A 16,066-nucleotide genomic window follows, 5' to 3' on the forward strand; every position below is an offset into this window, starting at 1 on the left:
TTTTGTGTGTAACCAATATTTTGTCAGGCAAGGCCTGAATTCTAGAAGTCAGGGAGTTGAGTGATTTGCAAATCATTTGTTAAACAGAACTTTGTTTTTAGTCTACAAATTATTTGTTGGTTAGATCTCCCAAGATCCGGCGTTCGTATCTTGTTCAGCTGGCCCTTGCATTAAAAGAATGTGACAAAGCAAGATTGAATAAGAAATCGCCTGGCTCAAACAGACGTAAGAGAACCGTTAGCGGTGTAACCACGCCAGCCTGACTCAAGCAACGTGAAATATTTGATAGCAACGTAAGCACATAACAGTGAAGAGTTCATTCATGCGTAGACATATCTTGCTCCTTACTCGTATTTTTCTTTACCCTTTTAGGGATCAGAAAAATACTAATCAACTCGCACAATTTCACGCATATTATATGTCTAACCATGCATTAAGATACAGTGTCTGTACGCCGCCTGTTGAGAGAGCCGATTGGGCCGAGGCGAATAATACCAGATCTTTGATAATTTTTCATATCAACATCTTTTAAATTGTCATTATCATTATCATTATCATTATCATTATTATCATTATTATTATTATTATCATTATTATTATTATTATTATTATTATTATTATTATTCCTTCAAAGTCGTTTTGAAGCTCTAAAGGTGTTAATGCTCTCTACATAGCTATAGGACATCAACACAGATTCTCTGTACTTACGCTATAAGTGTATTCCACGCGAAAATTTATGGTTAACTTAGGACGTCGTTTCGATTTCGTTTTTTTTTTTACCTCGACCGGGTTAAGAAAGAAAAAGACCTTGAAAGGATGAAATTTGTAAAAAAACAATGTAACAAGTACCTTCAGGCTGAACTATGGTGTGCAAGAAAAAATTCGAAAGCCTTGGATATCATCAATGCTTAAGTTACCGAATATTAATGTAAACGTGTAGCGTGATTTGAACTACATATATATCTAATGCAAAAAAAGTTCTTTTTAATCACAGAAAAGAGTATTGAAATACAGTTAAGAAAGTGTTCATTTGTGAACTCGGATAAAGCAATCTTCTCTTTCGCTCAGGTTTTAATTCTCAGTCATAATTTTATTAATCCAGTCAATATACGAATAAACTCTGGTGTAATATCCGTATTTATTCTTCTGAGCGCAGCCTTCTCCCCAGCTGACAATACCAGTAGCAATCCACCGATAATCATTCCCTCGCTTTCCCTCCCGAACAAATACTCCTCCACTGTCTCCTTTACAGGTGTCGTTTCCTCCTTTTCCATCACCGCCACAAAACATAGCATCCGATTCAAAAGTGTACGTAGTACTATTTTTACATAGCGCGTTCCTTTGGATCTGATATGAGGCGTACTTTAATTCGTTGGAGTAATCTTCCTTTTTCGTTACCTCTCCCATTACTAATGCCCTTGTTACTCCCCATCCACTAACATATCCGTACTTTCCAGCGACTGCCAAGTCGCCTTCTTCTTCCTTACTTGGTAGGCAAAGAGTTCGCACGAACTTTTTAAGTTCCACTTCATGCTTGAGCTTGATGAGTGCTATGTCATTCAAAAACGTCTTCTCCTTGGCATTGTAAAATTCATGAATCTCTAGCTTCTCTGGTAAAATGTCCTGCTGTGATTTCTCATCCTTATCTAAGCGGTGGACCCCTGCGAATATTTTATATCTAAGGGGAGGAATTGAAACCCAAACAGCCATCAGAGATGGAACAAGAAGAAGAAAATGTGTACCCAAGTAACTCCTAATAGCCTGCACACTTACACGTCATCACTGAATATCCCATCCGGCGTATAAAAGCAGTGTGCCGCGGTGAGAACCCATCGAGGGGAGATCAAAGCACCTCCACAGAAAAGCTGATCACCACCTGCAAGAAGGAAAATATTAGAACTGGTCGTACCCACTAAATGGAATCACAAATAAATTAAAATCAATTTATAGCGCGGGACAATTTAGTAGCAGGTTTTCTTCCTACAAGCTGCGTCAAACACAACAAAGGTGAACAAAAAAAAAGTACTAAATAAAAAAAAGTACTCAATAAAAAGATGGATTTGCCCTTAATTTAACAATTTCTTTTCATCTTAACAAAGAGCCTGGTAGTATTAGTGTTATAATCCTGTCAACGCGATACTCTGTCCGCAGAACATCGCGTTTCTGAATGGTCAATGGCAAATGCAGAAATAGGTTCCAGGGTGCAACACGAAAGTTGCTATGGAAACACAGCAATGGAGTAATTTCGTTGAGCAAATAAAAATCGTAAAAACTCGTGCTCGTGTATTTGGTGATTTGTTGTCACTCGTGATGGTTTGAATGTTCTCAAGAAATGTCCAAACGTCACTCATCCCCATAAATCACGAAACGCACACGCGTTCATTCGATTTCCTTTTTTTTTTTTTTGTATTTTATTAATTTTTTTTTTAAAGGATCTGAATTTACTTACAAACGATTTCCTATAGGCCACTTCGGAAAATACCATAATACTCTTTGTTTGTCCCCCCAAATTTTGCATAAGCATTGTTTCCAGTTTCTCTTGGAACTTACAATGGTCCCAAGAGAAAACAAAATTTGGGGGGACAAACAAAGAGTATTTTGGCATTTCCGAAGTGGCCTATTGACTATTCTCAACATCCCACAACGCAGTATGTTTTTTGGAAGGGTCTTTACATATCAACAATACAAGTTATTTACACTTTGGACTGGGAATGCATTGTTTTAATGCAAATAACCCCCCCCCCCCCCCCCCCCGCCCCCCTCATACGATTTCCTATTGACTATTCTCAACATCCCACAAAGCAATATGTTTTTGGGGGACTCTTTACTTAAAAACAATACAAGTTATTTACACTTGGGACTGTGTCATGCTTCAGTGAACTGGGTATGCATTGTTTTAATGCAAATAAGAAGGATTGGTGAAGAAAGCAAGATGTTCATCCATTGTTGTCTTTTTAAACTTGTGGGGCGGTGCATAAATTAAACAAATCGAATAAAGATCACGTCTTCAAGACACCCAACCAGATACAAAAAGTTAGGTTGAAGGGAACCTCCAATCCCACAACAAGAAAAATGTTTGCAATCAAATTTTTTTGAAAGGTTTTGGAAAGAAGTTGTTTGTATCCGAAATAACCCTTTTCCAATTTCCGATTTCACCGTCTTGAAATTGTGACGTCGGTGTTACGATTACCCTATTTTTATAGAGCAAAAATTCTTGCTGTCAGAACATGTCAAGATGGTGGCGCCCGGGGAATTTGAAAGTAAAAATACAACTTACAAAAAATTATGATTTCAAGTATTATTTCATCCAGTTAAAAGATATTCAGTTGTTGGAGTGAAGGTTTCCTTTTACAAAGTGGCTATTGACAGTCGTGTTGAAGTCGAATGCGGCAGCACTGAAGAGGAATCCATGAGCATGAGCGTCACACAATGCTATCAGAAATCAACCTGAGGCTCTACAACATTGCTTTTTATCCTCATAGTTCATGCATCGTTTCAGACGAATGCGCATTGTAAATCTCAATCATATCATGGAAGAAGTACATAAATCACGAAAAATGTACTCTTAATTTAAGTAAATTATTAGCATTTTTACGCAGTTTTTACGGATAATACAAGAACATATCCATTTGGAAGACATAAACAGTCTTTACCGTTGATGCTTGGTTTCATCAATGCAACTTGCCACGGCCACCATCCTTTCTTTGAAGTGCTTCCACCAACGATACGTGCTCTAAAATCAACTGGACTTTCCCCACAAGAAGAGTAATCTAATGAGGAATACGAACAGGAATGACCAACGAGAAAAATGAGAGAAACTTATCAACATCTGCCGGGATATATAAATGAGAAACATGGTACTGGTGTTTTCTATCAAGTCATGAAGTGCATTTGTGCTAAGTGTCTTCTCCATTTTCTAGCAGATCTATCCAAGTGTTAAATGAAACTACTTAGCTTGACGGACACTTATTTTAAAAGTTTTTATTGGGTTGCAATACGGCAATCCAGTCGAAGTCTGCGTCGCATTTTTCCGGGTTTTTTTTTTCTTTTTTTTTCTGTGTCGGAAATCGGAAAAGTTGCGCAATAGGGTCTTTTCTGCCACTCCCCTGCTAAATATTGTCTTTGTGCCTAGGTTGGATATGGGTTTAACAAATGCAGAGAAGGAATTGAACACCTTGAGTGGATCTGTGTTTTCAATTGTTTGGCTATTTATAATTTTATTTATCAGGAGTCCATGAGAATGCCACGAGTTCTTCGGCTCTGCACGCACTATTTAAATGGCCAATCAGAGTAAAGTCATTGTCAAACGAAGACAAAAGTAACAAAAGCAATGTATACAAATTGTGTAAATTGACCTTCTGAGCGCTAGCTTTCACGTGTAGTGTCACAAAACTTTTCATGTAAACAAACCTCGAAAGTTCGGACATTCGAGAAAATCGGACATACAACACACAGTGAGATGGTGTGGCGTACTTGAAATATTCATTTCAAGTACTATTTTGAACTTCTACAGACCTAATGCATAAATGGCGGCCAGAAAAATATTATTTTGTTTATGTGCTAATTAGCCTCACAAGCCTCGTTTACATGGACAAAATACAATGGAAATGTTGCTTGAGAGCGAGGCTAGTGAGTCTCATTAGCACATAAACAAAAGAACACATTTTTGGCCGCCATTTATGCATTCGGTCAATTATTATTGTTATTATATAAAAGGTGAGAAAGGGAAAGACTCTTCTCCAGTTTGGCACACACATTAGACATGAAGCTAGGGTCATCGGTCACCTCAACAGAAACGATTTCTTGTTTAGTCCGCACAACAAATTTGACTACGTTTTAGCCCACTTACAAACATTTCAAGCTGAACTTAAAGTAGTACTTTGAAGTTGCTTTCAACGGAAAATCATCACCATTTGTGTTGCCACAAAACCGATCTCTGTTTTTCCAGTAACACTTATATATTCTACAGCAGTGTTTGGACAACCTTTAGAACACTGGATTTTCAGAATATAAAATGCTCTAAGGAATGGCTTTGACTTCGTAATCAAAAAGCACTTTGAGATCAAATCCAGTTCGTGATGGGTATGGCTCACAACCCGCTTGCATGCTTTGGGAGCACTGACTTCATGAAATAGTCCCATTCTCTGGCATTTTTAGGGTTCCATTCTTTGTTTACAATTATGTAGGGATGTTTGTGCTTATGCTATTCTCTATTTTCGAATGCCTCATGAAACATTTTGTTTGCGCCCCCCCTCCCCCCCCCCCCCCCACATTTTGTATAAACTATTGTTTTCAAATGCTCTTGGGGACATTACATATCCCCAAGAGCATTTGAAAACAATAGTTTATGCAATTTTTTTGGGGGGGGGAGGGGGGGGGCAAACAAAGTGTATTATGGGACATTTGAAAATAGAGAATGGGTTGTATCAACTTTGTGACATTTTCAGCACTATCAATTTTTCTTGAGAAGACTCTCGTGCTCTTTGAAACGGTTATGACCCCCAGTTCTCACACTGCCATTGCTTTGTCGTGGTGCTCTCAACGTACTGTAGTTAATTTCTTTGTCACTGAAAGACAACAACTCCCAAAACTTCTTCCCTCGAAATGTTTGCATCAGTCTTAGAAGCTCTTGTAGTTTATTCTTAATTGATTAATACCACTCACAAGCTTGTTTTCATTTGATTTAGCGGTTTCATCAACTTGACCTGTCTACAAGTTCTGTCGTGAAATGAAGTTTTTCTAATAAAGGCAACAAAAGAGGACTACTAATTGGTAATTGGCACATTTTTGTGGTAAAAATTTTCCGCAACCTCTCCTCATCTGGCAGATTAGTGCCTTCGGGTGAAGGGACACTGGTCTTCATGAGTGTGTGTTTAACTTCTTTTTGGAAGGGTGTTTTTCCTCCCTCGATCAACAAATGCTTTTTATGAAGGGCTTCACTTTAGCTACACTCTCATATACATGGACACACTCCACTTTGCAAAAAATCAACGTGTTAAACCGTCAGTAAATAAGCGACAATCATCGAAGGACTTGTAAGTGGCGAGTCCCTGCTTGTTGTATTCAGTACATTCAGTGGAGTGGTACATTAAATGGTTAAACACAAATATCATGAAAGCCAAATGGCGCCGAGGAGATGAAATTGTTCATGATCTTGATGGCATGGAAAATGGATTGGGGCAGAAGTGAAGTTTTTGAGCTTTCGATTGGGATAAATAAGTTGTCTGCATCGTCGGTTTTGTCTTTCTACTGATAGCATCCATTGCCGGATTAGCATTAGTTGCTCTAGAAGCAATTACCTTGATTAAAGTAAAGCGTCATTGCTTCAACTGCAGCGGCGATTTCTATCAACGAAGACTGCTAAACGCGCTCACTGAAACTCCATGCTCCTGCAAATATTTTTTAAGTCCTGCGATATTCATTGTGTGGAAGTCCTTCTTTAATAGGCATCTGCTTAGACATGCTGACCCTGGAACTGTAGCAAACAGAACTGCTTGCTGAAGTTAGATGGACTGATTCAGCGTTCTCGAATTAATGGCTCACTGACAGAGGAGGCTCGATTTACACACACTCAAATCACATTCATTCGGTTTTATTACTGACCTCGAAGTGCACAAATATATGACAATTTAAATACATGAACGTATTCTAATAACAAAATGTAAGGAATACATTTCGTTTCCGTCCGCCTAGGGATCGAAGATGTTCAAAACCTGACTCACCCCCGTAAATCCTGTCGAAGATGGAAGTAGGAGTGTAAAACTACCGCGTCCCACATCAAATGCTAATCATCGAAGTGACTAGTGTCTTTGTTGCATCATTTCCATGTCCAACGCAAAAAGAAACTAACATTTTACATCTGCTCGCCACGCCATCTCACTATGTGTTATATGTCCGATCTTCTCGAATGTCCGAACTTTCGAGGTTTGTTTACATGAAAAGTCACATGACACTACACGTGAAAAGTAGCGCTCAGAAGGTCAATTGATGTAAATGTGAGTCTCCTGCTGAAGGGTTAGTTCTAAAAATAGAAAGATAAGCGGAAAAGTTGACTTAAGTATGTTGTACATAGGGAGGCTCCTACGGATGGGCTCCTGTATTTATTTGTACTCAACTCTGCACAGTCTTCAGGTAAAAAACAATTGGAAATTTCACTAATTAACAACAAGACCCGTAGCCCGCAAGGGCTACGGGTCAATAGCCCATGATGCGAAGCCGAATGGGCTATTGACTCGTGGCTATTGACCCGTGTTTGAACTTAACTAATGGAAATGTGGGCTGATGTTTGATATGCGAGTTGTTTTCACAAAGATGAAAAGAATTTTTAGCCATTTCGTATTACAAGTGTTCTTTCTTGCAAATGATTAATAGGTAGCTTTAGTTTTGCAAGTCAGAAAATATTTGTTTCAGTCATTCTATTCTAAAATGAAGTTTATTTGGGAAGCCAACGATATTTCTTTAACCGGGTTCCTCGTTAACCCAATTTATTGCTACAACTTAGTGGTGCGAAGATTTTTTACATTACTCGTTATCACGACGATCTTTCAACAATATATCGCTTTAATCTAACCCAAAATCATTCAGACAGTAAAAAAAAATATTCATTAACCATTTTTTTCCGTTTTGTGTTTGTCAGCATTATGATTTGCGATAATTCAGGTTCACGTGTTTGCAAGTTTGTTTTTGCATCTCATAGATGTTTAGATTTTAAATTACAAACTCTGTTTTGATTGGCCACGCAACGTCATTCTGTAAATAGCTCACCCTGAAGTCAAAATACGTTTCGTTTGAAACAAAAAAGTAAGTATTGTTTCGTTTCCGGACTGAGCAGCTCTGGGGATGACGAGAAATATGTCGCATTCGAGCTCGATCCCCTAGCCTGCTTCTTCCATTGTAAGAGTTACCAAGAGTACCTATTGGATTCCTAGGCTTTTTCTTTTTTCCATATTTTGTTTTCGGCATTACTTCTGGGAAGATCACGTTTCAGGGCCTTCAATAACACCCAACTCAGTGCCCTCTGTGTTTGTGTAACATGTACCACAGGCAACCCAGTTTACGCTCACGGTGCATCTAGTTTTTGATAAACATTGCAATAGGCCATTTCCGAGTTCATATCCGCCCCCTCTTCAATGCGAGTCTATTAGTGCAAAGTTTTTGTGATGGTAATTAGTTCTACTTCACATACTTATTGAAAACTAATTTTCATAAGAAAAACTTCACACTTAGACTCACTTTAAAGAGGAGGCAGACATGAACTTGGAAAGGGCCTATTGAGGTGGCTTACTACAGTTTTCCGAAGAAATTTGTGAAATTAAAGCAACAGGATATCTCTTCTGAAGTGTTAGTCACTGCAAATGATGTAAAATGTAATTTTACCTGACAAATAAATGCAAATCAGGGGAAAATGCTAAATATAGTGACAGAGCTCCTAAGGAAGGGGGCGGGGGGGGAGGGGTTGGAAACTAGCCATTTCAAAGGCCTTTTTTTCAAAATTTAGTCGTACGACCAGGTTAAAAATTTTGGGAATTAGTAGATTTAACTCTTTATTTCTATACATAATTATTTTTTTCCTCGCTAAGGAAATCCTGAAATTTTAAGGTGGGGTCGTACAGCTAGTTTTTGAGAAAAAGGCCTTTGAAATGTGTAGTTTCCAGTCCCCCCTAGGAGATCGGTCACTATACTTAGTATTTTCCCATGATTTGAATTTATTTGTTGGGTAAAATTACATTTTACATTAATTGCAGTGACTAATAGTTCAGAAGAGACATCCTGTTGCTTTAATGTCACAGATTTCAAAATCTTGATCTCTTGTTCTACGGAAAACTGTAGTAAGCCACCTTAATTTGACCTAATAGGCCGTCATAGAAACAAAAGCGCCTACTAAATACATTCTATAAAAAAATATCCGGAGCGAATTTAAAGGTACATTCAGAACTGGCTCTGAATCCCATACGGAGAACTGCTTTTAACGTTTCAAAGGATTTCATCTCAGCCTGCATTTTACTAACCAGGAATAAAAGTTGAAGGTCGGTGTTTTTAGATGTCTCTTCTTAATCTATTTCGTGCCATTAATGAGAACATTTTTGTTTCAAAAACTTTAATTTGCATTTTATATGATACCATTATATATACATTCGCTTGACATTCTCTTGATATTATTAAAAGTGGCTGGTTTAGGCCACCTTAAGCATACTTTTAAGGGCCCAAGAACTTGCTTACCATTGCCTCATAAATGACTACAATGTTCCAAAAACAAAATTAATGATGAAATGATATATGAAATGAATCCTACATGAGCTGCGGATATGAAATCAAGTTAAGCTATGATCTTCGCAGTTATGAACGCAATTTTTACAATTGCGTAGAGAAGCCTGAAAAATTCAGGACTTCAACGGGGTTTGAACTCGTGACCTCGCGAGAAATTACCACGTCCAGCAAGTGTCGCATGACAACAATTCTGGTCAGTCACGTAATCTAGACCTTGAGTAGCGTATTCCCCACTGTGACTATGATTCACTCTGGCAGGGTATCCCTGTGTTCGTCTGTTTTGCCCAGGTTGCTACCCTTAAGTTAAAATGGTCATTACTAATTGTATCTGCTCAAACCCGATGGTAATATAGCGATAATGAATAAAGAAATTAAAGGATGGGGAAAAAGCCTTTGTGTCCCAAAACGTTTTATCGCGGCGTTGGGCGAAAAAAAAAATTAAAAGGTAAATGCATTATAACGTACCAATTTTTGTGTGTGCCGCTTTCTGTATGGCCTTCTGCAGCTTTTCGTAACTTTTCACATAGATGATATGTTCTTCACCATGCGAAGCGATGTCATACAGTTCCCGATGTTTTATTTTCCTTCCAATAGCTTAGGGAAGACAAAAGCAATAAATTGCTTTTAGCGTACGTATATTTTTGTCCCACACGTTGGTGTTGTTTTTGCTGACAACTTGACCAACCAAAATTAGTTCAAGATTTGAATGCCGGATACGTTTCATGCTCACCACCACTCTTTACTATACTAGTGGCTGTTTGAAAAAAAAAAAACATTTTGGAGTGAAATAACGTCCGTTACTGTCCAACTCGGGTTGTAAAGGATCGTTTCAGTAGCAAACTTCTCAGAACATCTATCAACCAAACTATGATATTCCCGAAAGAACAAATCTTAACATAAGTGTCTCGGTTGACTTAGCTTGATGAAATGTTTTCAATGATGACTCGGAAAAAGCCGAGTGTTTCCACCACTGAACTACAGGAGGGTAGTGGGTGATTTTGTGTTCGTTCTTTACTAAAGAACGAACACACTATCACCCACAGAAGGTCCTACAAAATGATGAACAGTGTTGCGCCACGTTGCCTACGATTGATCATGAATATCAGAATAGGTCTAAATGCACTGTTACAATGTGAAATGTTTCGTGCAACTTGTCTCGCAATGTTTTGGCAACATTGTGGCGGGACAAGTTGCACGAAACATTTCACAGTGTAACATACCCTGCAACGGCCAAAATCGTTGCAAGAAAAGTTGCACGAAAAGTAGAAGTTAATTCTACTTTCGGTAACGGCTCTTGCAACTGCTCTTAAAATGTTTCGTGCAGCTTGTCCATCCACAATGTAGCCCAAAAAGGCGAGACAAGCTGCACGAATCATTAGCCAATGTAACACACCTTGCAACGGCCAAACCGTTGCGGAAAGTAGAATTGAGTTATATATTTCTGCAACGGTACAACGAATTGTTTAAGCATTGCGCAGTGTAACATCTATCCTGCAATGCCAATGAAATGTTCCTTTAACCTCATGTGATCATCGCAACGAAACAAGTTGCATGAAACGTTGCTCAGTGTTAGCACCCGTGAGACAACTTAAGAACGTTTGTAGAAATGGCGTTGCGAGACAAGTTCCATGACAAATTGCACAGTGTAACAGTGCCTTAAAGGGTTTTCAGTGAATGTATGAGATCCGACGAATTTACAACCTCCCGCAAGGTCTTACCACGCTCAACTAACTGATCCCACAGATCAGCGGTTGAGAGCTCTGCAATGATTTGTTGGCCCTTAAGGCTCTAGCCACCTCTCAAGCTAACGGGTTTTTTAAACCTATCGGTAATTGTCATAATTAAGTAAAGTACGATCGTCCGGGTGAGTGTAGTCCTGAGAGGGAATGTTTGAGATTACATTGACTGACGTTTCGACAACCTGAGAGGAAGTCATCTTCAGAGTCAAGAGATTTGTGTAAAGTCAGTAGATACTATAAGAATTCCGGTCGTACATATCAGTGGTCAACCTATTTGTGATGTTATTGGTCGACTGTTAGTTGAGCCTAGATGTAATTGGCTGGCCCCTAAGGCTCTAGCCACCTTTCAAGCTAACGGGTTTTTTAAACCTATTGGTAATTGTCATAATTAAGTAAAGTACGATCGTCCGGGTGAGTTTAGTCCTGAGAAGGCATGTTTGAGATTACATTGACTGACGTTTCGACAACCTAAAGAAAGACAAGCAGCAGTTTATAAGATCAAATGCCGCTCTCACCTATATCGGTGAGACCGGCAGAAATTTTAACACTAGACTGACTGAACACAGACGAGTGACGAGGAACGGTGACATCAACAATAACATCGCTGAACACCATCTACAGACAAACCACAGAATCGACTGGGACTCTTCTGCATGTGTTACCTTCAGTACTAACTACTACCAACGGATCGTGCTGGAAAGCTGGTTTACTAAGTTTACTAACTTAGAACAGACATCAATAAACCGATGCCTACAACTTTCCGCACCCTACAAACGACTCATCGACGACATCAACAGACAAGCAACACAGTGATTTACTCTCACACTACTACAATACACGTACAGACCTTAGACCTGTTGACGGATCGAAACGCACCAATCACTGTTTAGTCTTCCCGCAGCCAATTACATCTAGCCTCAACTAACAGTCGACCAATATTATAACATCACGAATATGTTGACCACTGACATCTACGACCGGAGTTCTTATAGTATCTACTGACGTTACACAAATCACTTGACTCTGAAGATGACTTCCGCTAAGGTTGTCGAAACGTCAGTCAACGTCATCAAGCATCCTTCTGAGGACTACACTCAGTCGGAGGATCGTACTTTACTTAATTATGATATGACTCCTGGGTTCAAACCATTTACGATTTTATTGGTAATTGGTATATTTTCACTTGCCTTAGAGGGCCTGAACTTAACACCATTGCCGGCAGCAGAATCCCCAGAGAAAAAAAATTGTATAAGGATCTTACCGATAGTATAAATTGTAAATTTCTTCCTATCGCGGAGTTTTTTTGCTATACCCAATGGTGAACCACCAATATTAGACATTCCGTCGGTTATGAACATAATCACTTTATGACTATCTTTTCTAGCAGATGGCGCCACATTTTCATCTACCATTTTGAGAGCCATAGCAGTAGCTGTTCCCCCTCCTCTGTACCGAACTTCATCAATGGCAGCTAAAGTTCCATTCTCTGTGCGAGTCTTGGCATCCCCCAAGTTGAATTCAAGCGAAGCTTCTGTGCCAAACGTTACCAATGCTACGCGGGTTCCGCCAGCCCTAAAAATTATTAGAGAGCGGCACAATAAAAGCCGTATCATTAAAACCAAAATACCAAGGCAGCAGCCCAGGGGTGGAGGGGTTTAGGTAAAGCTGGTGGTTCTATACCTCGGCCATCCAACAGCGACCCATAACTATGCATTGTAGTGGAAGGACGTTCATTTACATAAGGTAACGCGCCCGTTTGGTTAGCAAGGTCTATAAAGGCGGAAATGACACAGAAAGTAAAGGAAAATAGTTTTCGCTGAAAAAAATAAATTTAGTCAAGCAACGTCCCTGAATACATTTTAGTGCTGATTACTATCTAATGGGATCAGAAAATTGCGTGAGTATTCCAGAATATCTCTCTTAGCTTTCCTTATTTATTTTTTTTTTTTCAGGTTTACCTTTCTTTATGATTATGACGCGTTCAATTTTAAGTTGGAATCTACTAGTAGGTATTATCATATCGAAAAGTATTAGGACATAGCTATATTTATGTTCAAAGTTAAGCAGGGTATCTACCCGATCTATATTGCTAATCTGTTTAAGCAATATGATGGAGACTATAGTTTGAGAAATGCTGACTTTGTAATTCCACGTTTTAACACGGTGACAAAAGTATTTTGGGCCGTCCCTTTGGCGCAGACTCCCCAAGAGTGTAAAGGCTAAATGTAACTTGAATAATTTTAAGAATAACGTGACCTGTGGGTCGGCCTGTTTTATGCAGTTCTTAAATTATTATCTTAGTAGTTTAAGTCCTTTTAATAGCAGTAGCTAGTTTATAATTGGTTCATTTTTGGATAAGTTTGTAGATAGTCTTTTTAAAATTGTCAACAAATGTATATGCTTAATATTATTCTTCATTGAATATTTTGTTGTGTCACCAATTAGTATGCTATGTTAAAGTATTTTGACCCTTCAATAAAGTTATTATTATCATTATTATTATTATTATTATTATTATTATTATTATTACTATTATAAATTCAATATTTCGTAGTTACAATACTTAATGGTTTTCAATATAGTTGTTCTTAAAAAGAGTATTCGAAAGTCACAATCATCATTATCATCAGTATTTTATCAACCTTGATGAACTCGCCGCATATTCAAAGCGTGTGTGGAAGTTCAGAATTACACAATATTTATTATATGGCTTGTGTTTGTAGCCGATATAACGCGCGCTCTGATTGGCTAATTGTGACTAAATTGTAGGGCATTATTCTCCCGTAATACCCACGGGCCGATTACGGGCTTGCAAAAACAAAGCCAAAGGTAATTAAAAAGCCATAGAGCAAACTACTTACTAACCGAGCTAGCGCGAGCCGTACTGGGGAATATTGGCCCTCGGTCGTTTTCGTACGGACCTCGCTGTGCTCGGTCCGTACTGCCACGATCTCGGGTCAATATTCCCCAGTACGGCCCTCGCGCTCGGTTAGTAAGAAGTTAATATATAAAAGCAGAAATACCAATGACGTCACCTATCATTGTTAATGTGCCAAGGAGAGCTTGCGTCTAAGAAGCACCAAGCAGATATCTTCTCTTTAATGTAGTTTCATCAGATCTTAGTTCAGTTGACGGATGTAGGATTTTCAGGGCACGTGTTAAATATTGAAAGAGCAGAGCGCATTTTTTTCGTTAGCTGCAAAAGATTAGTCCACAGAGTATGACAGAGACCAGAGTGTCTCCTATCGCTAATCTCTGATCATCTTGCTGTCCGTGACAATTTCTAACGTTATCCAGTACTGAACTAGTTCGTGGAACTTCGTGTAAAAGCACCCTGTCTTTGGATAGTCACTTTATTTTATGTCATGTCATCTTACCTTGGACTTGCTCCGATCGTTTTAACCAACTCTTTCGTGAAATTTTTCCCCAAATGAAATCCAGCCATTTTCACACTGCTTGAAGCATCAAGCACAAACACAAGTTCCAGTCCACCTTTGTCGTTTAAATTAATGAATCTTCCTCTTGTATCCATGCCTGAGAAACTTTCTTCATTGCACCCTGTCTCGTTTTCCTTGTTACACGCGTATTCCAATAAGTTGTCGATCACATTCTTTCGGAGATTAAAAGCCGTTGTGTTGTCGTCTTGGAAACGGTCCTCAAATTCATCTGTATAAATGACAAAACTAACATTGAAATATACAGTTGATGATGATGATTATGCATGACGACGACGACGACTACGAAGATGAAGTCGATGACGATAATGATGATGATAACAAGGGAAGTGACGTGTATATTACACATGTCCCGTTGAAAAAATATAGATTACCACATACAAAGTGCGACGTACGGATTTTTATTCACGAATTGCAATACTTTGGAAAACTCACCCTTTCGCTGCGCTCACTCGTTCGTTTTCCAACGTTTTGCAACTATTTGCAAGGTTTATCATACAAAATTCTCGCTATATATCATAAAATATAAGAATCTCAAAGGAAAATATGTCTTGGATGTCTCTATCTTTATTAACGTAAAATATTATTTCTCGCTAATTAACGATCTTTCGGTGGAAATTTTTTTTGTAATTTAATATTCTCTGCGTATTTACCTCTTCGTCGCATTCTCGAGCAAAACACAGGAATCTTTATCAATAGCGGAGATCCTTTCTCCATTCTTTAGCAATTGCCCTTTTAAATTTCAGAGAAATCGACCCATCCACGATTTTGTTTCAGCGACGTGACCAAAGGTCAGACTCGAGCTCAGGAAAGTGGGTGACCCGAAAACACTGACCCCCGGTCCGTGGACCCCCCTACGGACCGGGTCCACGGACTGCCTTACGGCCCGGTCCACGGACTACCCCTACGGACCCCCTCTACGGACCACCCTAAAACAACATAGAAATGAACATAAATAAAAACTAAAGATTTGACTTACCGGTTGTCGGGATAGACCACTCATGTCGCTCGTTTCGGCGAAATCTCAACCGTTACGCTCCGCAAATTTAACAGACTGAGGCTCAGGCTCGTGTGTAAAGTCTATTAATCACATATTGCCTCTTCCTTTCGCTGTGGACCGGAATGCTTCTACAAAGACCAATTCAAATTTTCCCTCCGCCATTTTGTTCGGATCATTCTCCCGTGGGTTTATGAACTCGCCCCAGGCTTCACGATCTCCCTGTTCCGAACAAAATGGCGGAAGGAACTTAGATATTACACTATCGGTCTTTTTCGAAGCACTCCGGTCAACAGCGAAGGAAAAGGCAATACCTGAGCCTTAGTCTGATTTGCGGAGCGTAACGGCTGAGATTTCGCCGACACGAGTGGTCTATCCAGACAACCTGTATAAACAAATTTCCAGTTGTTATTTATCTTTCTTTCTTTATTTTTTTACTCTGTGTTGTTTTGGGGTGGTCCGTAGAGGGGGTCCGTAGGGGTAGTCCGTGGACCCGGTCCGTAGGGGGGTCCACGGGAAAGTTGAGGCCATACGCGACGCGACGTGCGATAAATATTTTTTTACAAAATTGCTCAGATTTGAAAAGTGTCGTGTCAAAAGACAAGAAC

The 16,066-nt window shown here is 39.2% G+C and overlaps 1 protein-coding gene across 1 annotated transcript in view; it reads right to left on the minus strand.

Annotated features, from left to right (window-relative positions):
* The window catches only part of LOC138037382 (sushi, von Willebrand factor type A, EGF and pentraxin domain-containing protein 1-like), a 68,388-nt gene that overhangs the window by 43,575 nt on the left and 8,747 nt on the right, over positions 1-16,066 (minus strand). Inside the window, 6 exon segments of the mRNA XM_068883315.1 lie at positions 1,065-1,678; positions 1,774-1,876; positions 3,654-3,770; positions 9,733-9,861; positions 12,268-12,578; positions 14,384-14,672. Of these exon segments, the coding sequence (XP_068739416.1) occupies positions 1,065-1,678; positions 1,774-1,876; positions 3,654-3,770; positions 9,733-9,861; positions 12,268-12,578; positions 14,384-14,672 (1,563 nt within the window).

Source organism: Montipora capricornis, chromosome 2 (genome assembly GCF_036669925.1).
Source record: "Montipora capricornis isolate CH-2021 chromosome 2, ASM3666992v2, whole genome shotgun sequence".
Taxonomy (NCBI): Eukaryota; Metazoa; Cnidaria; class Anthozoa; order Scleractinia; family Acroporidae; genus Montipora; species Montipora capricornis.